The sequence below is a fragment of the Pestalotiopsis fici genome (genome assembly GCF_000516985.1).
Source record: "Pestalotiopsis fici W106-1 unplaced genomic scaffold PFICI_Scf_2, whole genome shotgun sequence".
Lineage (NCBI taxonomy): Eukaryota > Fungi > Ascomycota > Sordariomycetes > Amphisphaeriales > Sporocadaceae > Pestalotiopsis > Pestalotiopsis fici.
Window position 1 is genome coordinate 5,497,620 of NW_006917092.1, and position 24,653 is coordinate 5,522,272.

Sequence of the window (24,653 nt, forward strand, 5' to 3'; positions counted from 1 at the left end):
CTGGCTGCTTCGGCTGACAGTGACCCCAGTGTCTATGAGTGCCCCAAACACAGCCAGCCAGCCATAGGTCAGCCAAAAGCACCCAAAGCGTCGTCCCATTGCGTACCTGACAGGCCTGGTTTGTGCTGGGATTGCGATCTACAGTACCCGAATGCTGGGTATCGGCTCCGTTGCTAGGTTATGGAGCGATCCTCGATCTTGATAGAAGCTCCACCGCATAGTGGGAACTCTGACTACCCATCACGATATACTAACATCTACACAGTTAGTATCGACGGCCACGGTACATGGGTACTGGTGGATTTTGGCACACATCTTGGCATGGGTATTGAAAGGCGCGTACCTTGAGCTAGTGGTTAGTGGGTGGTGCATCTCGCATGTTCTCAGCAGCACGCACGAGCTTAGCATCACGAAATCATGCCCTTCTGCGATCTAGCTTTGCGGCTAGCTTCATCTACCTGCCCTCCTTGGGGTGCTTCTTCCACCTGTGTATGGTCCCATGCGAGGGCACCACGACTGCGGGAATGAGGGGCTGGCGTTGTTTGACGGGAAATTAGACCCAAAGGTTAAGACCAGCGAGAAAAGGCGGAGATTTAGCTTTTCGAGAGACACACATACCATACACCAACAGCGTGGCTCTTGGGTGCGGTACGTATGGGTCTTTTCTCTTCTTGGGTCGGGTTATGCTGCCTGGCTGCTACGTACAGTACCACTACTATCGATCGTGCTTTGCTGTGCTGTAATCTGTACGTACTTACGACGTATGAATGGATGCATCTCGGGTATACTCTGATGGAGCAACAAAGCGTACCCTGCCTCTCACATTAGTCTGTCTAGATTCTACCCGTCCGTCTCTTGACACGAAAAGCGCTACGCTGCACTACGTACACTACAATGTTTGCCATTTCTCATGTGGTGGATCGATCTTCAACTGGGGTTTTTTTTAAAGCGGAATAAGCAAAACATATAGATGCTCATGCTACAAGGTCTTCTTTCTTTTCTCTAACCTTCAGTCACCTCACCATCCACGCACTTGCTATAGGCCAACCATCTCAAAAGGGCCCAGGTGATACACTCGCTTTTTGCTTTGCAACTGGCTTTTCCCCTTCTTACTTTCCTTTCCTCCCCACGGTGGACTCTTTCTTCCTGGATCGCCTGCAAATCTGATCCAATAGACTTTCACTAGTCTGACGAGGGTGTCGTTCTTCTTCCCTGCCCTTGGGTCCTTGACACACGGTGTTCATCAACCGACTACCGGGAGAGAGAGGTCCAAGTGCTCGCCTATGCGTCCCAAGCACATGGGTCAAACATCATAAAGACGACTCGACCTCCACGTGTGAAAAGGATAACTTTATTCCGCCGTTGCTGTTCTGCTGCCGTGGTGCTTTGTGAAGAGAGTACTCTGTAGTATCCTTTCCTTCACCCTGACCACTGCCTCCACAACAACCCACGCTCGCTTACCTACTTTACTTTTCAATAACTCGACTCAAACTTTTTTATTTTTATTTTCTAAACCATGGCGAAGGCCATTGTCTTTACAACCCTGGGATGGGTTTACATTATCCTCGACATAGCATGGGCCTTGCTCCTGGCCGCCGGCCTGGCGTTCTTGTACCGTCACAGACGCCTGCCTTTTCTCCAGATTCGAAAACTTCCCCTGGTATTTACGGCGGTCCTCATTCTGCACTGCTATGGAGCCGTCTGCATGCTGTGCCTCACGGTCGGGCAGCTGGTTCCCTGTGATGCCCAGTTCTGGATCATGAGCATCTACCTGCCCTTTGGCATGGCCCTGCTCCAGGCCGCCAACAGTCAGTTCCTCCACGTCGCCAGCCAGCAAAAGAGGTTTGCCCAGTTCAGCGACCTCGAGGACCACGATCTCTCCGAGAAGAGCAGGCCGATTGACCCGTCGTGGAGCTGGTGGAAGCGGAATTATGAGCAGGTCAAGAGGATGGACAAGGTGACACAGATTCTGTTCTACATTGGTATCGGCATGGTGGTTGAGGTGAGTAAAAAAAGAATCATGACTTTCATACATACTCGAGGATGTGCACACAAGGTAAACTGACATGAAACTTGCTGTCTAGCTTCTTCTTACATTCTTGGTCTACTTTGGTAGCGAAATCTTCCACCCCGGCTACGGTCTGTTCAACGTCAAGGTCCCTGGAACGGAGCAGCTGCGTGAAGCACAGTGCTTTGAGGGATGGGAGTGGTATGTCCGGACTTCCCCTTCCTTTGGACCCTGGTATAAACGCAAAACGTTGAATATTAACTTTTTCTTCCTTAATAGGTGGTTGTCCATTGCTTGGCAATTCTTTTGGGCATGGTTCTACGCCCCATACATGCTTTACAAGACACGCAACGTTGAGGACACGCACGGGTGGCGCATCACTACCATTTGCTGCTGCATTGCTGGGTATGTATTCATGGATGAGATGCGGCAAGATTTAAACAAGCACTCGACTCTAACATGGCCAAACACTATAGACTTCCTGCCACGCCGTTGTGGCTGGCTGGGCTTTATGCTCCCGGCATGGCGCCGCTCAATGCTGTGTGGGCTCCGCCTCAATGGTATGTCTCAGAAAGAAAGAAATTGGTTGATTCCAGTGAATTGACAGTCAGTGATGATATCTTGCTAACCTCGCTTCTAGGTACTCTCTTTCCATCTTCTTCATTGAAGTCTTCACCATTGGTATTCCCTGCCTGCAAGTCATCAAGACGCACAACCTCCAGCAAGAGACCATCGATGCCATCGCCGCTTGGGAACGCCGCAACCAAGGCACCGCCACCAACCCCGACGCCATTTCGCAAAAGAGCTCTGGCCTGGCCAGCTCGACCCTAGCCGCCTCGTCCATTGCCGGCAAGAGTGCCCGGTCCAAGGCGTCCAGCACCGACTCGCGCGACTCGACCCTGACCATGGCCGCCCTGGAGAACGTTCTCAAGAACAACCCCCAGCCGCTCCTCGAGTTTGCTGCCCTCAAGGATTTCTCGGGTGAGAACGTCAGTTTCCTGTCCCACGTTGCCGACTGGAAGCGTTCCAGCGGCCTGCTCAAGGTCGGCCCAACCGAGCGCTACGACACCTTTATCCGCGCCGTCCGCATCTACTCTCACTTTATCAGTCTCGAGTACTCCCAGTTCCCCGTCAACATCTCGTCGCGCAACGGCAAGGAGCTGCACCAGATGTTTGCCAAGGCGGCACAGCAACTCAACAGCCGGCGACACTCGCAGAGCTCGGCGACGCCCTTTGGCGACTCGCCCTCGGACTGCTCGACGGCCGACCTGAACGCGGGCAACAATGGCATGGGCGGCAGCGACCTGCAAGAGACGCTCGGCAAGGCCAACCTCCAGGCGGTATCCCAAATGACGGACCTGACTCCCGACGGCATGCTCGACCTGTCCATCCCGCCCGCCTTCAACACGGACGTGTTCAACGACGCCGAGAAGGAGATCAAGTACCTGGTGCTGACCAACACGTGGCCCAAGTTTGTGCACTCGCACGACGGCCGCTCCTCGGTCCAGTCGCGGACGGGCGACCGTGCCGATGAGAAGCACATGTTTGACGGTGCGAGAAAGTACTTTTGTGGTATCGAGAGAATCGTGTAAATCACAACCATGACTGCTCTCTATTTCTTACCTTTTTCCCCTATCCCTTGCCATTTTATCTCTCACTCACTCTCACTCTCACTCTCTCACACACATTCTCTCTCTCTCTCTCTCTCCTGGTGGAATGACCTTTCCTACGAATAATTGTCTGGGTTGGGTTTTCGAAACATAATAACCATTTCATGGTTATTTATTTATTTTTTCTTTGGAAGGAAGGAAGATGTGTTACTAGTAGTAATGTCTGAGTTAAAATGGACAAACCTTTTATGTAGAGATACCCCCTTCCCGGATACCCCCAACGGAAATAAAATTTTCTTTTCTGGTTCTTCCTTCCAAAAAAAATACCGATCACGGATCATTGGATCCATCCACATCTTCATGACGATTACTACTGTTCTCTGGTATCTCTATAGCTGTAGTTATGAATTCTATGGTCGACAAAGACTTTTGATCCACTTGGTGACTGTGAAGGCCTCTCGACCATCCTGATCTTAGCAGCGCAAAGAAAGGCCTCGTCCTCGCAAGAACCTAGCCGGATACCAAGGCGAATCTAGTATAACTCACCGCACACCACCACCAACCACTACACCCTCATATAATCTACCGTCTGACGCCAATGATTATACCTAGCCGTGAATAAAACACCTTGTTTTCCTTGGCTCTTTCTTTGCTAAAAATAAGACCTAGATAGGTGGACGAAAGAGAGAGAGGGAGATCCAGATCACTTGGTGGTCAGCACTTGGCCCAAAACCCAAAATACCTTGGGACAAAAACCTGCCTGCTCTTTGGAACAGCGTAGAAAGTTTACAGCCATCTCTCTTGCCCAAAATTTCTCAATCATTACCGAACCAAAGTAGACAAACTTTGGAAAAATAGTCACGGAAGGAAAAAGTGGAAATATAAGCAAACCGGGTTATCCGGGAAAGAAGATCTTGGGGAACAGGTCCTGGACAAGGTTTGCTTATAGCCACCAATATGTGCGGTTGGGCATCTCACTTCCCTGATACTGGGTTTTGCGAGCTCATCATTGGCGTGTGTAAGAGCCCTTTTGCCTCTCAACAAAGTTGCTGGAGGCAAAACACCCCTCGCTGGAATCAGATCTGGGGCGAAACAGTCGTGTCGGATACAAGAAAAAAGAATATTTAGCGTTTGACTAAATTCGTGCTCGACGACCGGAGAAGGGTGGTCGGGTTTTGTTTGTGGTAGCTTTTGTATACAGTGTGTTGTGTACAAGTTATAAATATCATTTCGCTCGAACAAAGTCATCTCTCCGAAGGAGGGGGGGGGGGGGGGGGGGGGGGGGGCTGGCCAAATCGACTTCTGCAAGGTTGGTGGAGACTAACATCTGACTCTCAATACACCTGGTGCCGAGTCTACTTCATCTATATTCCAATAACAAAGCTTTTTTTCCTTCCTTCTCTTCGTTTTGCATAGTTGGTCGAACGAGACGCAGACTCGTCGATCACCACACACTGCTGTTTGAAATACATACGGTGGGCAATGACACAATCTTCATGTTTCAATGCTTGCTGGTACTCATGCAGTAATATCATTGCTCATGCTAAATGCAAAAAAGCTTCAACACCATACGCTAATTCAAAAGACCCCGAATAAGTACATGTCCCATTCCTGTCTGGTTCTCTCCATTTCTTTTTGTCTCTGCTCTTCATAGTCGTTCTTTTTTCTTTATTTTTGTTGGTTGGGTGGGTATCAATATGGTTTCCTTCCTTTTTCTAATTCCTCAACTCAATCTCCTCCATCTCCTGACCACCACGCGGGTCTCGCGCCTGAGACACATAATTGTGGTGCGAGCTCATGGCACTGACTCCCGTCACCGCCGTCACGTCCGTCACGGAGCTGACGCCGCTATTGACGGACGCGTGGCGGTCGACGGTGCCCGCGCCCGTAATGGTTTCGCTGACGGGCCGACTGCGCGGGGGCGATGTCGTGGTCGTGGTCGTGGACTTGGTACTACCGGCAATGTCTTCCTCCTCGAGCGACTCGGGCACGGCATTGAGGGCATGGCCTCGCGCGGGGATTTGTTGTGTCGCGGCGTCCATCATGCTCAAGGCCGTGTTCGGATCCCAGCTCGTGCGCGTGAGCGAGTTGCCTCGGGACCGTGTTCCGCTGGCACCGCCAAACTCGGATCCCAGACCCAAGTCGATGCCTCCCTCCTGGGCCGAGCTGATGCTGGCACGTCGGGCAATGTACTCGTCAAACTTGGTGTCGCGCTCGTGGTTATAGCTCTCCCTGCGCTCCATGGCGGGCTTGGGACTCGTCTTGGCGGGCTCGACGGTCGTTGATTTGCTGGGTATCACGTTCTTGAGGCTGAACGATTGTCTGCGCGATGATGTTGACCCGGGATCGTAGAGGGCCTCGGGGTCGGCATCGTTGAGACTTGTCCGCTTGGGATTGTACGACGTGTCATACTCTGAGCTAAAGCCAAAGGCCTTGACATTATGCTGAAGGTGGTACTCGTCGAGCTTGGAGAGTCGACGGAAGACTATGGTGCCGTAGATGATTGGCACAATGGTGAAGAAGCTGAAGCGCCTTCGGTTAGCATATTTTTTCCACCTTGACTTGTACATGGCCTCTTAGGTCAAGACCTAGGTAAGAGAAACTTACAGAAGGGCACAGTCCAAGCCAATACCAGCAGAGGAATAATGCCGGTCATCATGCTGGATGTAGACGGTAATGTCAAGGGCCAAGATGGCCGCCGACAGTGTCAAGCTAACAGCATTGCCAAACACCATGGCGAACGGAGTAAGTGCTTCCGCAATAAACTTGGCGATTTGAACGAGGTTGATGACGAGGGAGGCGGCCGAAAAGGCAATATTCACACATTCCCATCTTCGGTCATGTTAGTATGAATTCATATGATCGCCCAGATGGAAAGACTTACACAAACTCGACCATGGGAACATCGCCCTTTAGCTCGTCATTCTTGAATTCGCGGACCGTGTTGGACAGTCGGTAGGAAAAGAGACCAACGAGGGTCAATAGTATCGGTACTTGGACGATCCAGCATGGCAACAATATCCTCTTCCGCCACCTAGCACGGTCGAAATGTGCCTGATCCCGGTGCGATCCAATCATTTTCGTGGGTTGTAGTCGGCCGAAGGACCGATGTGATTTTAATTTTTCAAAATGTCCTTTGCAACAAACAAAGCTGGACTAGAGAAAGTCTCAGAGCTTCGAACCTAGGCGCTGTGTTTCCTATTCTCTTGTTTCCTTTTATGTAAATGAGTTGTCAAATACAGTGATCAACTGAAGAGAGACATGAGGTGGCGAGGGAATGGAAAGTAAATATGCTGATCCTTCTATGGGGGCGGTTCATGTGTTCGACTGATCATATGAGGCTCAAGCTAGACAAGGAAGCAGGCTAACATGCAGGAGGAAGGGCGGCAGGACATTATATAAACATGCACAAGACACGTCAAGAGTCAGTCAGTCAGTCAGTCACTTTAGTCAATCCTGGGGGTTCGCGTAAGAGGAAAAAAGATCCCCAATACCAAGTAGTAGCGGGCGGTGAACAGCGATCCGTGGACCACTAACAAGTCATTCGGGATCAAATCAAAAAGCTTCAGTCAGCCACGGCGTCCCGCTTGTTCCATGAAAAGGGACCCAAAACAAGGATAAGTTGTTCACCCTCCACCATTGCGCGAGCACGTATGCACGTAGTTGTAGCTTAGCCTGCGGAGTCGGGCGACCGAGCTCAGGCTGGCTTTTGCTCAGCCCTTTTTCTGTCCCTTGCTCTCTCTCTGACACTGAAGAAAGAAGCACAAGCAGAAGAAACAGGATAGGGTAGCTGCTATTCGGGGCAGAACTGATCAGCCATGATAGATACCCACTCGGGTAAGAAGCTCTGTACAAGCTATCCCCCTGCTTGCTGTCAAGGTCCATTGAGTAAGTCCAATGGGGCTTTGCTGCTTCTGGCATAAATCCCATGAAAAGTATGGGAAGCGGTTGCGCAGCTGAATGGTTAGTCTGAACGGGGCGTGGAGCACGGACTGACAGCACACTGCGATTCTCTGGGTCTGGGGACTTGGGAGGGATGCAGGCAAATCCAGGATGGAAATATGATTGATTAGATGTTCATGGCATAACTCGAAAGTGAACCAATAAAAGGAAATATCATTCTCTGTTTTTGGTGATAGTATGCACATGGTAAATAGGCGAGGCAGGCTGAGCACGGAAGATAACTTTGGATGCAACTTTGCGGCTCTGTACTGCACAGGAAGGATGAGATGGGAAAGCTGGTTGGTAGGGTACGGAATACAACATGGAAATCCACCGGGATGCTTCTTTTGGGATCGCCCAGACCCTCCCAGTCGGTGACCAATTTCGGGATCACTGCAGAGAAGGCAGAAGGCTCTCAGATAATGTCCGTTTCTCCCATGTGTGCTGACCTTACTCCCTGGTAGATAGGCCATGTAGGTCTTTGAGCCGCCGGCCGCATTTGTTGACAAGCCAAGGAGCTAGCATGGGCTCTTTTTGCCTTCAGCTCGTCCAGCTGGAATAGGCAATAAGCTTAAATGGCTTGACAAGCTGCTGGCTGCTTGCTTCTTCTTCAAGAAGCTCTCCATTGATGGTCAAGATCTGCTGTAACCAGAATGTGTTTGAGCTAGCAGCTGAACACCAAACGATGATCTTGGTTAGTTGATCAGTTGAGTTCTTTCGGGTTCATGGGGGGAAGCTGTGACAGCCGGTTGGGAATCTCTTCTGGCAAGATCCATGGAGGTAGGTGACCTGATTTGATCATGACAAAGCATCATTCCAGTGACGGGATTTGGAACAAACGAACCACACACCCGCCCAATGTACACCGCGGACAAGCGGCCGCAGGGGCGGGCTTTGTTTGGAAGAAGGACGACGACGGAACGCGATAATCCGATGTGCAATGTAGAGTCGGTCTGTTTTCCGCCCATTCACTCACTTACTTGGCCACCAGAGGAGAGAGACTTGGCAGCCTAAAAGGGAGCTGTGCTTAAAATAGCCCCTAGGGCTGGTCTATGCTGAGTTGGCCTAAGAACATAGGCCTAAGAGAGGGGCAGTGCTTACATTCGCTCCATATAGTAGCAGCAAGACAAGCCTAGGACTTGGACCATTGGGCGGGAGTGAGAGCTAAACCCATTAGGAAAAGAACCAGTGGTTTCGGTTCCGATGTGTTTTGGTTGGTTTAGATTATTCCATCGACTTTTTGTATCGCCTCATGGTCTGTCTCTTGTCTTGTAAATGATAGGTGAGCTATTGTTGGAATCTGTCTGTTTCGAAATCATTGGATCGCCGTAAGAAAAGTGTCTTGGTTCTTTTTTCAACGGCGATCCCTCGAAACGCGGGGAAAGTCAACGCATGCGCCACTGACTGATTTGTTGTCAAGTTTTCTAGATATCCATCGGGTCCCAGTATGCAGTGTCAAGACCCGCTGAAATCATCTTCTAGAAAGAAAAAGCTTCGTCAAGGGACGCGTCAGGCAACGAGACGCGTTGCGAACGATTGTCCATCCTTGTGCTCATTATTGCTCACCAGTACCCTCATTGAGAAGATCATCGGTGAGTAAATAGTCAAATTGTTGAGACCGACTTGAGGATCACGGATTTAATGAATGGCGCAACGAACGAAAATTACAGTGGGGCGTGGGGAAGACGCGAAGGATTTCTCAATTTTTTCCCTTCTCCTTCACAATCCCAACCCAATCATGCGCAACAGTCTACGGGTTTTAGTCCTCTGATAATCCCGGTATTTCTATAGCAGATCCTTGAATATCCATAAAAACAATTTAGGGGCACCCCGGCGACCAAGACCCTGAGAGCGTGCTTTTGGAACTTTCGGTCTACTACTGCTGTGCATCGTCTATCTGCAACTCCCCAAGTCCCGTAGTTAGTAAACAGCCCGGGACCAGGGCCCGGGGCATTCCCAGAGAGCAGCATCTTGACTCCCGACAAAGATTTTACGATTGTTAGCTCGAGATCTGGTGGGAAATCTTGGAAAATCTTTCCGAAGTGACTACTATCTATAGACATGCGTGGCCATGGTTCCCATGTCGCACAAAGTCTGAAAGAATATAATCCATGTAGTATATCAATTCAACATGTATTGTAAATAGTAAATTACACTTACAGTGCATCGGCGCCCATCTCCTCTAGACTGTAGATTGTTTAGGAAGTTACTGGCAGGTATACATTGCTCGTATCGTCAGACTCCGCACATGCTTTCCACCACGATGACAACTTCTTGTCCACCGACGGGAATGAAATTTTCCTCTTCAAATCATATGTGTTAACACCATCCCAGTCCTCAACCATTGTGACCACGACATAGTCAGTTCGACTGGTTGGATCCAGTGCAATGGCCTGAGATGAGCTTAGCCCCCGATGCAACACTAAGTCCCAAGTATTATGACTTACCTCTACAGCAAGTTTACCGGTATTCTTCCGCAGAAAGTCCTCGAGTTGCTTGTAGCAGCCCTTGAGATCCCATATATGGACGAATCCATTATCTTCCGTGACATACGTAAAGACAAAGGAGCCATTCATGCCAAATGCTACAGTCACAACCGTAGCGGAAAATCTCCTTACAGCGTCCTTGAATGATGTGCTTCCCTGCAAGAGTATCCAGCCATTTTGCCAACGAGTGAAGAAGCAACCGTCAGGCCCAAGAAAACACACATCTAGATTCTCTATCCCCCATTGGGTGATCGCATTCGTGAGAAGAGGATGGTTCTTAGGGAGGCCGCTATTTTTCACTATTGGGCGGATTAGTTCCAGTGTCTCCAGAAATCGTCTACGGTACAAGAGAAAACAGCTTACACCACCCGTCGTCGTGGCAGTGAGCAATGAAGCTTTCCCGGTCAGGAACATTGATGATGCTTATGGACTGTATCCATGTATGATTCCACTCAATTTGATGCTGCCTGTAGAACCTTGTTAGCCATAAGAATCTTTACTGGGATTCGTGCAATACTGCCATTGATGCTTTTTTAGACTGACAAAGGAACAGCATTGACCTTGCAGACATAGACTGAATTGCGATCTCCAAACCTCGTCAGAAGTGGCAGTGTAGTGGGTGTCGGGCGCCAACACGTCTTCACTCTCGATCGGACTTTGGAGACTCATTTGCTGCAGGTCGTAGTGCAAGTCAAAGTTTTCTCTTTGGATAGTCTCCTGGTTCGCTTTGATCTGCTCAATCTCCTGCTGATAAGCAATGTGACACTGGTCTAGCTTCTGCCGTAGTTGATACCATTCCTCATCTTTGGAGGAGAGGAGCGTGTTCATTTGTGCGCGCAATCTCTCATTACTGCACTCGGCAGCCTGCAATTCAAATGCGTGTCTTTGGCGCTCTCGTTCCAGAGCTTGCTCGGCATTGCGTTCGCTCTGTCTTAGCGCCTCAGTCATCTGCTGGAGGGTTTCTGTTTGCCATGTAAAGTCTTGGCGTTCTCTTTCCCATCTTCCTCGTTCGGTGTTCCATTCTCGCTGCCGTGGTGTCGAGTCGAACCTTGCTGGTTCGGGGCCCCAGCGAGGCGGTGGTCTCTGTTGGTACGTTGCTTCATTGTAGGCATCAGGATCGTATCTGGGGCCGTTGTTTGAGAAACCGCGCCACATTTCCCTGAAAAGCACCAATACTTGTTGAGTATCCTCTACTCAAAGTACGCGGATCACGGGTGGTCGACTATCGAAAGTAAGGGTTACTCGTAGCATGAGGGGAATTGGTCTTGTAAAGGTGCCCGAGCATGGCTACAGGCAGTGCAGACCGTTGACGTCGCTGGGTTTTTGTATCATGGTATGGTTGGTATGAGAACAGAGCTAGACTCGCGTGAACGACCAAATGAATGTTGCTCCACGAGAGGCTGTGTATCGGATCGGTTGCATACATTCGTTCCGGTCGTGATAGATTTTGATTAGCTTCGGGAAATGATGAAATGGACGCATGATATCTTGTTACATCTGCAGCGGCAAGGCAGGTGTCCGTATTGCAGAGGGAACATTTCTGACTGCTGGTCATGTTTTCCACGGAGTAGGCCTGAGCAGGTGAAACCATGCCACCGGTACATTATGCGAGCCTGATGTTTCTGTATACCCTCAAGTGATGGGAGACAATAGGCTGGAATGGTTAGCTACAGCACTCGGGTCGTTGTGTGTGACGAAGAAGGCAATGGATCAGTTTCGGTGCACAGAAGGCATCCAATGGGCATTCATGCTGTGAGCGAGTGCACAGCATAACTCTCATGCTGATGCAGATGGCTGTAACTTGAAAGGTTGTCGGTCATTATCATTCGTAAGTAGACTTGATACTAGTACAGAGCGCCAATCATTCATCGCAAAAAGAGACGACCTTTTCTCATGAGCTCGAGAGCCTTGACACTGTCACCACCCAGTCAGGAACATAAGTGGCTGGCAGTGGACCCAGACGCACAAACTCATCCTGTTGAACACGAAAACTGAAGGGGATAGTGACACAAACGCATCGGGAAAAAGTACTCCATCGTTGTTTACTTCCAGGTCGCGTTCCGCACACTCAACCCTGCCTAAGGTTGCCTCCTGGCGGCCAAGTCGTGCAAATCTCCCGTCTCGGCGACCTGGACCCGTCCGCCAGTGGTCTGGTCGGCCTTCTTGGGACCCTTTGGCACAGCATCGTCAATCTTGTCCTTGATGGCCTCGCCGACGAGTTCGGCGTTGCTGCCAATGTCTGCCTGGGCAGTGGTGCCAAAGTTGGACTTTTGCTGGTCAAGGACGTTTCTAAAGGTTTCTGACGTCAACGGTTCTGATCCCCCTCCATTGGAAAAAAGTGTCACGCGAGCTAACTCACTGGGTTGAGCTGGTGTTGTTGTCCGCCATGGTGACTGATTATGATGTGGTGGATACCTCTTTAAGTGCAAGGTGAATGCTGATATTGAGTTTTGGTATGATTCAAGTAGTGATGGGTACTGTAATTGTATCGTAGGAAATTGATGTGTGAAAGAGAGTGCACCTACCTACATTTGTGGTGAACAAACATGTTTAATAATGCTCCTTCTCCAACAATTTGCTGACGGGAGCTGTGACGTAATGATCGTCTTGTGGAGAGTTGCATAAATTCGCCTTCTGCCTTCCCTTGGTGCATTCAACGGCAATGACATGATGGTAAGGCTGTTGTTGATGGTTTGGAATAAATTGAATTAGAGATTATAGCTTCTACAATAACATATCTATCCAATCATTGTGACTAGAGATTAACGGTCGATCTTGTATCGCCGTAGGTATAATCATGGCCAGCACCTGATCTCTGCTTCTTACGGCCTGGGCCGAATTTCCGTAGTGCACGAGCCATTATAGTTACAGCATGGGAGATCCTGACCCCACTTCTAGGGGACTGAGACGGTTGAATTTCTTGGCCACGGACAAAAGAGGAGACTATTTCTGTGTCTTGACAGCTTGACAGACGCTGATGAACCATTGTGTTGATGTTTTTAATGGAGCAGGATGAGTGAGTTGTTCAATATTTGCGCATTCTAGGATGAATCAAAACTGCTCAAGCCTTTCTTGTCGCTTGCAATCGCGTCCATGTCTTCTGGTCCAAATATGCTGCTCACAGTGGAGAGGTGTAAACATCACCAGTATTCCTGCGTACGACAATAATGTTTGACATGATGTGGCGATAATGCAAAAATAGATTCGATATTGAGCAAATATACACATATATATCGAATGATTGTATTATTCAAAATCATGCATCTTACGAATTGTTTTGACGCTGTCAACTCGAGAGTCCACTCACAAGTTTGAAGGAGGCGTCTCACAACATGCGACGAAGACCCTCCCCCCTGGCCTGCAACACCAAACCCCGACCATCGTGAGAACCCCCCGAGCTGCAAGTCTTCCATACATAAGATCTTCACGATCGCTCTGATCGTCCAAAGTCTTGTCTTTTTTGTTCTTATCATCTTGACTCGAGATAATCTTAAAAATTTACAGTTTTATTCATTTTTTTCTTTTCATTCATCCTAGCAACGTCTAGTGTTCCATTCTTTTCCGCTGGCCGACTTTTTTTGCCCTTTTTCGACAATACCAAGCATTACAGCAATACAATACGCATAATACATCCATAACCAACTTTCGTGGGCACTATCAAGATATAAAAACGAGAAAAATGTACTTGTCCAATCTCGCCGTTGTTTTATCCCTGGCAGCCGCCTCCATCGCTGCGCCAGCCACCAGTTTCGCCCCCTATAAGCGTGCCGACGTCCTCACGTTCCGGAAATACAATGACTTTCAAATTTCGGACGGTGTCGCTGGAAATGCCTTGGCCGAGGTGAATGCAGCGTTCCCGGTAAGATGATCGACATACAGCCCTAAAGGGGAAAAAAGATCCCGTCCCACTAACAATAATTCTGGCAACAGGTCGACATGTCCGACCCGGCCGCAGTATCCACCAACGATCTCAACATCCTCATTGCGGCGCGGCAGACGGCCGAAAACGCCGAGGCGGCATTCAACACAGCCATTGGGCCCACGGCGTCGGGGACCGACGAGGCCGCCCTCGAGGTCGGCAAGATCAAGAACAAGGTGCTCAAGCTGCGCACGTTTGAGATGCTCGTCACGGTGCAAATGGCCCAGGGCGCCACCGACAAGGCCGCCCAGCTCGCGGATATCCAGGCCAAGCTCAAGACCAATGTCGGTATCGATTCGGCTTCTGCGGGCGATGCTAGCCAGAGTGTTAGTTTTACTGATGATGTGCAGCCGCAGTAGGCTGCCGACTATTGTCACAGGAGTCTTCGATACTGGACGTGGAATAAGGCGCTGCGACGAAATCAGATCACCTAGTATGCAAGGATGAAGAACATATATCTATTATGCCTACTCAATCAATATGGCGGATCTCGCAACAAACCGCTCCAGAACGAAATCGAATGGGACTCTCTGGCTAGCTAAACTCATAAATATCACCGTACGGTAGCTGTACCCCGTAAGATCGAGGAATTGATCAGTCAGAATGAGCGTTCCGAGAGCCATATACCCAATTAGGATTGAATTTTGGTACTTTCTTTTGACTATGAGAGTGACTCTATTTCTCTTGGAATCCTTGATATGCTTTACTCTTTCAAACGTACAAAACTCAATCACAAGCATATTTGAATTTGATTAGCTCAGCGTAGCTGTCTACACTGTCGGAGATACGAGCACATTGACCGAGTACCATTTCAAGATCTGGGGTATAGCCAATTTGAAACTCTGTATCAATATGCTTATTCCCGCGTCGGGTTGATTGCGTAATCGATCTAATTTTATACCAGCAAACTATGCATGACCCCAGATTTTACCAGATTGGTGACCAATGCATGTTTGTAAACAACTGAATGTAAATGTAAGAGACGTGCAGTCGAATACTCCACTAGCTTATGTCAAATAACCTTGATTCATTCACATTGAACTGGTGTCTTGAGATAGTCTACCATTGTACTCATCAGTTGAATGTCTTGAATTAAGCGTGGCTACTCAAGATAAACGTATGGAATATAGAAATGCGTAAAAATGCATCAAGGCAACTGTCAAGCTCACTGTATTCCACACAGTCGATCGTCACATGAATTGTTGACAGAACATGGCAAACAGTGACTGTATAAAGTTTGTATTAGATTTTATTGAAAGTGCATGATGGGCACTGTTGATAAAAGTCTGGCAAGATATCGTCTTGAGAATGAGTGCCAATTCGGTCATGATTCAAAGGCCGTATGCCTATGACTTTCCCCCCCTCTGAAAGCTAGGAGGCCATGGTGCTGACAAGTTCAGAACGATGCATGTTCCACCGTAATCTCAAGGTATACTCGTCCGAGTCGTGGGGAACCAGATTGCTATGTCGCGTCTTGGTGCATCGGCTTTAATTGGTATTGATTATCCATGTCGCATGTGACGTTTTTACAAGCCCTTAGCGACCGAGTCCTGGTACACACCAGCGGCGTTGTAGCTGACAATGTTGCCGCTGGCATCGGTCATGGCAGCCTCTTGTACGGGGACCTGACGTCTGACGACCTTGGCTAAGTGGACATGTTAGCACATGAACCTCTAGGTTTTACTGGCATTGGTAAATAGTGGTAACTTACTGAGCTCAGCCGAGGCAACGGCGGAAAGAGCAAGAGTGATGAAAGCGAAGAACTTCATTTTGAATAAATTTGTCGAGATCGTCTCGTAGTGAGGGTTGTATATGCTGTCGTAAGTGAATGATCAAAAGTCGGCCGGCGACAAGCAAGGTCCTTTGTCAAATTATATAGACACACGAAAAGAAGTGAAAGAATAAATGACTCGACTAGAGCGGAAGGGACTTGAGAGGATGAATATGAAATGGAATACCAAGAAATGACCCAAAAGAGGATGGGCGAGAAGGGCTTTTGTAGGATAGCTGAAAGGACAGGCTGCTGGCATCCCATGCTTGAGATGATGGACGGGTTCAAGGGTGCCCAGCTCGGAAAGAGTCGACGCTTCCCAACTCAAACAAAACAAGGGACGAAGTCACCCAGTGAGCGTTGAGCCATCAAGGCAATCCCAAGGCTTCCAAGGCATGGCTTGACCTGATCTTCGGCATCCGAGTAACTTGAGACTGACATCGCCTCTCCAAGCCCAAGTCGAATCGCCCAAATCGGGTAAGAGACCAACGAGGGATGCCAAGACTGATACAACCCGGGGCTGGAATCCAGACCGCGAGACCTCGATATCAGACCAAAGTGGACATGGTAACTAGATATTTCATTGGTCACATGTCCAAGGCCATATACAGGTCAGTTGTGTTTTTGCATGGGGTTGGAAGCTTAACTCTCGGCATTGTTGGCCGGGATCCACTGGAACGAACTCGTGGGCTTGGGGGTGCAGAGGGGGATTATGGGGTTGAGGCTCTGGAGATTCTTGGCGCCGCGACGGGGGTCTGAGACGCATCTCTAACCGCCATCAGCCTAAACCCGTAGCGATGCCCAGCAAGACCTTCCTTCACCCCTTCTCGGCCGGGCGCCAATTGACGACTTGACGAAATGAGCAGTGGGATCCTCGCGGCAGTGGAGTTTTCCGTGTTACAGATTTGTTCAGAAACCATCAGGAATAGCCTGGTTTCAATGCCAAGCGATATTTCATGTAGTATTCTGCTGATAATAGCAAATTCGTTTTGAACTTTAAATCTTCACGTGTGTCCACAACAGATGACGTTGGCGTCCAGTCTGTGGACGTCTCTCAAGCTGCTTATCTTTGAGGTTGGCGACCAAGATGCGTGCGCGTTGTGATTGTGATAGGTGTCCGATTGCAAGACGGGATGACCAATACATCAATGCGCTCATTGGTAATGCGATGGCATCCATGGTGCTGCAAGTCGGATGGAATTGCAGGCGGTTTTCAGGGCATGACTGCAAATCTGACGTGCCTGAGCACCAACGAGGATTGCTGCTAGAACTACCCTTTTTGGACTCTGGGTATATCCCTTACCCTATGATCAACACTTTGAAGGACCTGATTAGAAGGTCGAGGTGTTGCAGCGGACCACTAGGCCACCAGAGTATTCACTGCCACTGGCTCAAAAATGCCCACATAGTCGCTGGAACCACGAGATTCCGGCAGCAAAAATTGGAACGCTTTAACATTTTATTCTCTCACATGCGATCAACCGCCAGCAATGACTTCCGCCGTCGAACCGACGCCGCCGCCAAGATTTTCATAATATCTCGGATCCATACCGGCTTGCAACCTTGCTTCCTCGTTGAATGGTCCCTTTATTGCCCCGGCAAAGTATTTCTTAACGTTTGCTCGGAACACCTCTACGGGATCTGTGGCTTCTTGTTCACAAATCCAGGTCAACCACCGATGGCCGGTCGTGACGTGAGTAATTTCATCGTTGTGGATGATATCGAGTGTATCCACACTGTCCATGTCCTGGGCCTTGCGAAACTTGTCGATGGTCATGGGGTTCACGTCGAGGCCGCGGGCCTCGTGTACCAGAGCAATGACACTGATCCGAGCCCGGAGATCGTGCGCTGTAATGACTGCCGAGTCCCACAGGCCGTGGTGTACCGGCAACGCGCCGAATCGACTGCCAAGTTCTTCCAACCTGGATCGCAGCAGACTAAAATGCTTTGCTTCGTCATTGGCCACCTTGAGCCAGTCATAATAAAACGTTCTAGGCAATTCCCGCGAAAGTGCCTTGTCAGGTGAATTTGTTTGGAATGTCGCAAATCTCACACAGATATCAATGGCAAGGTCGATGGCCCACTGTTCAATATTGGCCAAGTTATGCAGCATCATAATTCGGCTCTTTAGTGTTCCTCCTTTCCCGGCTCTGGGCATTGCTCCGGGATTGAGTTTACCATAATCATCCCGCCGGGGTTTATCGGGTGTCTCGACAGTGCCGGCGCCTAGTTCCATGGGCGAGGAAGTTTTCTCTTTGGTGGCGAATAACGAAAACAGTCGTGTCGTGAGTTCAATCTTTTGCTCAGGATCTGCTGTATTCAGAATGTGGACGCACCAGTCGCAAAGGGTAGCGTCATCACCAAGGGACACTGCCTCCTTTGATGCCTCCTTCTTTGGTCCATGCTTGAACTTGACCTTTTCACTCACAGGATCGAGCCGCAAAAGACCAAGTTCGCCATAGCCGGCGACTTGCACCGACACTTTCCCATCTTCTATAACGACGGGAAAGGTGCAAGTCTTGATGCCAAAGCTAGACTCACCAGTCTCCACGTTGAAGTCGTATGCATGCCAAGGACAGGATGCCACATATGAAGAGTCCTCAATGTCCACGTGTGCCTCGATCATGGGCCCGCCAGCATGTGGGCATTCAGCCTCCATGGCATAGTAGGTCCAGCCATCCTCGGTCTCGTTGGGTTTTCTCGAAGATGTAGTACCCTCTATCCTGGGCAGCCTGAATAGCACCAAGCGCTTGCCATTGGAGAGCATGACCGAGTACCTCGTGTTTGTAAAGTCCTTCAATAATCCTAGGTGGACGGTGGACGCCATCTTGGCAATGGAGTCCTGAGGACTGCTCAGTGCCTTGAGCTCCAGTAGTCGACTCCGATGTCTCAAGTCTGGCACACGTGTAAGTGAATGTATTGCATACCATTATACACGTGATGCTACTTGTGGAGCAGGTAACAGTTGTTTGTGCTACTTTGTCCTGCCGGATTCGAGCAGTATAAAATAATGCAGCTCACCTTTGACTTGGTCGGCAGAAATGTGGTGCCACCGGACCAGATAATGACGGTTCCCCGTGACCTGGCACGGGTGGCTCTTTTGCAATAGAGACGAATCAAGAATTGCTCTTGGGTATGATCGAAATGCGCCTCGTATACTCCGTGATAATCCAACGACTGACATGACTTGCTGGGGAAAAGGCTTGACGGGGGGGGGAAAAAAAAAGTCTCCAGTTCGGAGAGGCCCGGCTCTAGCGTAAAAGCAGCGAAATCTACTGTGACCTAGTGGCGTCTCTCAGCTGCAGGTCCAAACATCTCCACACTTCAGCTGCGAAACCGTCCTCATTGGCCATCAGCAACTGAAAATAGCGTGTCGATGGCCCCAGAATCAAGGCTTCTAGGTTACCCAATGTAGGCTCTAGCATGACACTTGCAGGGGAGCCGGTGCGCTATCAATGATGCGTGCGGGGTGAGAATCGCGGGGCCATCAGCGGATAAGAGTCAAGACTCCCTGGGCTTCGAGTAACCCAACGCCCGCTTCTCGAGTAATGTAGTTATCATCTTATCCTCTTCCACATCTTCAGTCATCTTCCCGACAAATCTGCGTGACCGAAACGGGAATATAGTCTTGTCTCTTCTTTTTGTCTTCCTTTCACTCATTCTCTCGTATCCGCCCGCCTGCCACTACGATCGACGCAACTATACCATCCGTACTACAATACTCAGTGACGTACCGTAATAGCCCAGTTGCGACGGACCCATCATGGCAACTGCTGAGCACTGCATCTACTGCTTCGAGTCCCTGGCGGCTCATCTCGAGCAACGGAAATCACTATCTCTGGCAGATATCGAGAAGCTATACCCCAAGTACCGTCAGAGCAATAACACCGACCTTGCAGCGGGAGCATCCGAGGGGCTCAAGAAACAGATTCCCGCCCTGGAAAGGCTAGCCGATCAATCCTCTGGAAGCAACTCATCGCTCCCCTCGTCGGGCTCCAGCATGTCCCTCGATGCCGACACGCCCGACACCTCGACTTCTTCCTTGCCCACAGAGCGTGAGGCCATCACCGAATCTCCACTGTTTGTGACCTGGAATACAGTTTCGCCCAAGTCGGGAAATACCAATTTGCGGGGATGTATTGGCACGTTCGAGGCACAAGAGCTGGAGGATGGTATCTCGTCGTATGCGATCACGTCGGCTATCCACGATATGCGCTTCAACCCCATTTCGAAGCGGGAGCTTCCCTCACTTGAGGTTGCCGTTACGCTGCTCACCGACTTTGAAGAGTGCGATGATGCCATGGACTGGGAGCTCGGTACGCACGGAATCCGCATCAGCTTTACCGAGCGCGGCAGGCGATACGGCTCTACATATCTGCCAGACGTGGCTCCCGAGCAAGGATGGGACAAGGAAGAGACCATCGTGAGTCTGCTCCGAAAAGCAGGCTGGGTAGGTAAGAAGGACAAGTGGCACGAGCTGGATCTCAAGGTGGTCCGGTACCAGGGCAAGAAGGAACACCTGCGATATCCCGAATTCAAGCAATTCCGAGATTGGTACAGCGAGCATAGCAAGGCTTGACTAGATGTACCCGATCTAGGCGTAATCAAGGATTGGAGTTTTTGGCGCTTTGCTCTCTGGGGGGCTCCTATACAGGTAGACATGTTTCATCATTCCATCCCATAATTCTTGACCACAAGAAAGGTCAAACTACATACAGCAAGCTTTCAATCTAACGCAATCGATCGGATTTACGAAGAACACGCAAAACTGCTATTGTCATGAAAGTGTATATATACTACACCATTACACCATCTATTGTGTTACAGGTGATGCCTGGATAGTCACTATCTCATCGAAGATCTAGAACTGCCCCTCGTGGCTCGTCGGATCTCTGGCCAAAGGATTTAAAATTGCAAATTCCTACAGGCCATTCTTTGGAATGACCCAGCAACATTTGCCAACCCCTGGGACCTGAAAATCGCTGTCTCACCACGCGTTCAATGTCTCGACCAGATAAACTAGCGCCTCTTCGCATATCTTGCCAGCCAGAATTGATTTCCAGAGCATCAGAACCAAATTCCTAACGCGCATTCTTCATCAGAGGTGTTTTTCATGTCCCCTCTTAAGATGGCTTCCAGGCAGTCACTTGTCGTCTTGCCGGCGATCTTCTTTCAGCACTCGCCATGGCAGGACTGTCGAAAACTGGTGCCATTACCTGGGCACTGACGCTGGCTGGTCTTGCCCACAGCCATGGAGACTTCATCGCCGACAGGGACACAACATCGGATATTATAAAGAATAAGGACCAGATACTCTCGGTTCCGCTTACGAGAATTCACCAATCATTAATGCCCGAGATTCCATCACGACTGAGGGCGCGTTATTTTCAATCAAGCGTAAAGGATATCATTGGAGCCGCATATTTGGCAGACAGTAAGACTGATGACCGCCTTCCATCATGACATCTGAAAACTTACTAATGTGGTCGTGGGCAGTTACTGTAGGCACAGGGAATCCGGACCAGACTATACAAGTCCTGCTCGATACTGGATCCTATGAACTCTGGGTAAATCCAAACTGCTCAAAATCATCTGTACCTGAGCTTTGTGAATCGTTTGGGCAGTATGATCCTAGTTTGTCGCCTACAGCTCAAAATTTGAATGCAACATCCCAGATCCGATATGGCTCAGGGAGTGTCAACATATCATACTTTACGGACGATGTTTCAATTTCATGTAGGTAGCTCACATCGGGATCCTCGTCATGAGTCAACTAACATCTTAAAGCTGGCCGAATTAGCACTCAACAGTTCGGTGTCGCCACAGACTCTCAGAGTGTCTGGTTTGGCATCATGGGTCTTGGTTATGGCAGACGGCAAGCGGGCTCAACAAAGGGTTCTCTCAAGTACGACTCCGTCATCGATAATATATACGACCAACAGTACACCAACAGCAGGCTTTTTGGCCTCGAACTGGGTCTTCAGGGAAAGCCACAGATTGCGGTCACGGGCCAGATTATTTTTGGTGGTGTCGATACCAACAAGTACGCCGGAAATCTGAGCAAGATTCCCCTCGAAGAAGTCGACTCGCACTATCGCGTCAAGTTGACATCCATTTCCCACCAAACACCCGGAAATGCTGCATCGACGATTACGGAGACATCTCAGATTGTCATTGTCGACAGCGGCACCACCTTGTCAATCCTTCCTCGAGATGTCGTCGAGTTGATTGCATCGCAATTCCCAGGCGCCACCTACGATGGTGACGGCACCTATCTAGTCCCATGCGCTTTGCAGGACGAGCCCGGCAGCCTCAGCTTTGGCTTTGATAACACGGTCATTACCGTACCTTACTCCGAGTTTATCTGGGGCGCCGGTAACTATAACGGTACAGACATATGCCTGCTAGGAGTGCAGTGGAACACCAACTCCAACATTGACGCCGCCAAGAGCTATCTCATCCTGGGAGACACATTCATGCGCGCCACCTATACCGTCTTTGACCAGGATAACAATGCCCTGTACATGAGCAACTACACGACCTGCGGGACACAGAGCTCGATAGTCGCCGTGCCCGCCGGCCTCGATGCCGCGGCCAATATTCCTGGCAACTGTGAGCCGCCGACCGTGTCCGAGCCTGCTATGACCACGGCCACCACTGGGACCAATGTCACTCCAATTTCTACAGGATTATTTAGTAGTGGTGATCCGAACCCTGTCGGGCCTGTTTCCATGACCCCTTCTGTCAGCTCTTTCACGCCGTCGTCAACCAGTACAGCTGAGAGCGGTTCATCGAGCAGCGGCGTCGCAACTTCAGAAGCGCAGCAGAGTGAAATGTCTACGCCCTTGAGCACAGCTACTTCTGAAGACTTTGCTGCCACAAGTTCTTCTGGTGGTAGCTCTCCTGTCAACAGCTCTCCTTCCGATAGCACGCCGAGTAGTACCAATCCAGGTGACATCTCCTCTGCAAGTGGTTCTCCCATTGCGAGTTCATCTGCAGATACTACTATTCCCCAAAGCACTGATCAAAGTACTACCGTGGGGGGCAGCGATACCCAGACTGCTACTCAGACTATGACTGCCGAGAGTACTACCTCTGAAACTCCCTCATCAAGCGTGACCAGCCTCCCCGACGAACGCATCATTTTTGGCGTCTTAGCCGATGGCGGCGCGGCCAAGAATGGAACAAGCAAGCGATCTACCATTTCACATGGCGCCTTGAAACTTGCCAAGCGTCAGTCCAATGGCGGCTTCATTGGCGGCGCCGGCCCAGCGAACCCATCTTCGTGCAGTGATGCCTCGGGCTTTGGCTTGATAGACGGTCAACTCGTCAGCAATGACGGGGGTGGATTAATTGCCACCGAGCCCGGCGTCGAGTCCATGGTCCTGCGTGTCTCGCCCACGGGCGGTAGTATCAACACTACCTTTGCCGTTGTCGATGGCATCTTGCACTGGTTCAATGATGCCTTCTTTGGAGGTGAGGCGACTTTTTGCCAGACTCCCGATGGACAGGTCAATCTAGTCTTTACCGAGGACGGTGCCCCTGCCGGCTGTGGAGAGGTGTCTGTTGCCGTGTATTCGGCGTCCCAGTGCCAGAATGGCGAACTTGTGCTTTCTGCATCCAGCTCAGCCACCGGATCAGTCACTTCTTCCATCACTGCACCCTCTGACGGGATCACCGCGACTACTACGGGCACTTCAACCGGCGCCGAGAGCACTGGCGATGGTGTTGATCAGTTTCCCATCTCCCCTGCCCTGGTCACCTCAACCAACACCATTACAACCACCGTCACCAACTACATAGCCTATACCATTACCGCGTGTCCGCCATCTGTACAAGGCTGCCCGATAGGCCAGATTACAACCAGCACCCAAGTCTACGTAACGACCATCTGCCCAGAGGACTCGGCGCCAGCAGCAACCACGCAACCGCCGTCTGCCGGCTCCGGTGGTGGCGGAGCCGCAGCAGCAGATGGAGGTAATGCCGTCGCCGTCATTGTCGCCGTGACCGTGACGGAAGAATGCGAGACGAGCACTTTTGCCGTGTCGACCTGTGCAGCCAATGACGACGACAATGATTGCGTCCTGGGCCGTACCACGACGACTACTTATACGCGGTACCGGACCATTACCACTACCCAAGAGGCCATGGCTACGGCCACGGCGGTGGGCGATACGAGCGACACTACCCCCGAGATGGCCAACGCTTTACCCGAGCCAAGTGAGACGCTGTTGATAGCGCCAAACAAGGGCGCGCAAATCGATTCCGGCTCCGGATTTAATAGCTCCGCCGCTGTCAACTTTGCGTGTCCCGGTTGCGCTGTCAATGTCGTTCCTTCGGGCAGTGCTGCCTTTGGAACACCCACGGCGAGCTTCATGCCTGTCCAAGCTGGCGCGGAAATGTCGAGGGTCGGTGTCGTGGGGGTATTCGTGAGTGCTTTTGTTGGAGCTCTGATGTTAATTTTGTAGGGTGGAATCAGGATTGCTTTTGTACTTTTTGTGCTTGTTACATGGTTGACTGGCGGAAAGGGCATCGGAGCAAGGTTTCATGTACTATCTTTTGGGGTTTATTTCTCGCATAGATGGCATTTGTTTCTGATTCACGGGCTGCAAAGACCCGACTAATGAGGGCTTGGAGATGGGTACTCAAAAGGGATGGCCTTGGGCACTTTGCACGAGGTATACGATTGTCATGTTTAGATAGAAAGGTTTCGAGATAGTTTAGATAATGCTTGGTTAATCGGAAAGCAACGACAGTTCTTGGAACCTCCCCTTGTGTGCTCAAGTCCGAGCAATGGTGCAACCTCAAGTGCAAAATCATGTCACTTTCAATCTATTCATGAGCCTTGACACAACGGAAAGAAGACGGACATTTACAACTCCCACATAACCAATGGCAACTCATATTTGGATATCAA

General features: G+C 50.1%; 9 protein-coding genes across 9 annotated transcripts; 4 read left to right on the forward strand and 5 right to left on the reverse strand.

Annotated features, from left to right (window-relative positions):
* Positions 1–1,516: 1,516 nt before the first annotated feature.
* Positions 1,517–3,600, forward strand: PFICI_03840 (uncharacterized protein; the record flags this gene model as incomplete). The annotated part of the gene is made up of 5 exons (XM_007832421.1): positions 1,517–2,002; positions 2,085–2,209; positions 2,288–2,413; positions 2,485–2,568; positions 2,649–3,600. 5 exons carry the CDS (start codon positions 1,517–1,519, stop codon positions 3,598–3,600), a joined length of 1,773 nt encoding a protein of 590 aa, XP_007830612.1.
* A 1,733-nt stretch (positions 3,601–5,333) lies between these two features.
* PFICI_03841 (uncharacterized protein) lies at positions 5,334–6,696 on the reverse strand (the record flags this gene model as incomplete). The annotated part of the gene is made up of 3 exons (XM_007832422.1): positions 5,334–6,141; positions 6,226–6,450; positions 6,503–6,696. The coding sequence occupies 3 exons, from the start codon at positions 6,694–6,696 to the stop codon at positions 5,334–5,336; spliced, it is 1,227 nt and encodes a 408-aa protein (XP_007830613.1).
* A 3,062-nt stretch (positions 6,697–9,758) lies between these two features.
* Positions 9,759–10,136, reverse strand: PFICI_03842 (uncharacterized protein; the record flags this gene model as incomplete). The annotated part of the gene is made up of 2 exons (XM_007832423.1): positions 9,759–9,953; positions 10,008–10,136. The coding sequence occupies 2 exons, from the start codon at positions 10,134–10,136 to the stop codon at positions 9,759–9,761; spliced, it is 324 nt and encodes a 107-aa protein (XP_007830614.1).
* Positions 10,137–10,526: 390 nt separating this feature from the next.
* Positions 10,527–11,201, reverse strand: PFICI_03843 (uncharacterized protein; the record flags this gene model as incomplete). Its single annotated transcript, XM_007832424.1, has 1 exon — positions 10,527–11,201. The coding sequence occupies one exon, from the start codon at positions 11,199–11,201 to the stop codon at positions 10,527–10,529; it is 675 nt and encodes a 224-aa protein (XP_007830615.1).
* A 923-nt stretch (positions 11,202–12,124) lies between these two features.
* On the reverse strand, positions 12,125–12,434 carry PFICI_03844 (uncharacterized protein; the record flags this gene model as incomplete). The annotated part of the gene is made up of 2 exons (XM_007832425.1): positions 12,125–12,335; positions 12,406–12,434. 2 exons carry the CDS (start codon positions 12,432–12,434, stop codon positions 12,125–12,127), a joined length of 240 nt encoding a protein of 79 aa, XP_007830616.1.
* Positions 12,435–13,725: 1,291 nt separating this feature from the next.
* Positions 13,726–14,324, forward strand: PFICI_03845 (uncharacterized protein; the record flags this gene model as incomplete). The annotated part of the gene is made up of 2 exons (XM_007832426.1): positions 13,726–13,905; positions 13,977–14,324. 2 exons carry the CDS (start codon positions 13,726–13,728, stop codon positions 14,322–14,324), a joined length of 528 nt encoding a protein of 175 aa, XP_007830617.1.
* A 2,889-nt stretch (positions 14,325–17,213) lies between these two features.
* PFICI_03846 (uncharacterized protein) lies at positions 17,214–18,563 on the reverse strand (the record flags this gene model as incomplete). Its single annotated transcript, XM_007832427.1, has 1 exon — positions 17,214–18,563. One exon carries the CDS (start codon positions 18,561–18,563, stop codon positions 17,214–17,216), a length of 1,350 nt encoding a protein of 449 aa, XP_007830618.1.
* Positions 18,564–19,499: 936 nt separating this feature from the next.
* Positions 19,500–20,315, forward strand: PFICI_03847 (uncharacterized protein; the record flags this gene model as incomplete). Its single annotated transcript, XM_007832428.1, has 1 exon — positions 19,500–20,315. One exon carries the CDS (start codon positions 19,500–19,502, stop codon positions 20,313–20,315), a length of 816 nt encoding a protein of 271 aa, XP_007830619.1.
* A 605-nt stretch (positions 20,316–20,920) lies between these two features.
* On the forward strand, positions 20,921–24,204 carry PFICI_03848 (uncharacterized protein; the record flags this gene model as incomplete). Its single annotated transcript, XM_007832429.1, has 3 exons — positions 20,921–21,170; positions 21,233–21,472; positions 21,524–24,204. The coding sequence occupies 3 exons, from the start codon at positions 20,921–20,923 to the stop codon at positions 24,202–24,204; spliced, it is 3,171 nt and encodes a 1,056-aa protein (XP_007830620.1).
* Positions 24,205–24,653: the final 449 nt, after the last annotated feature.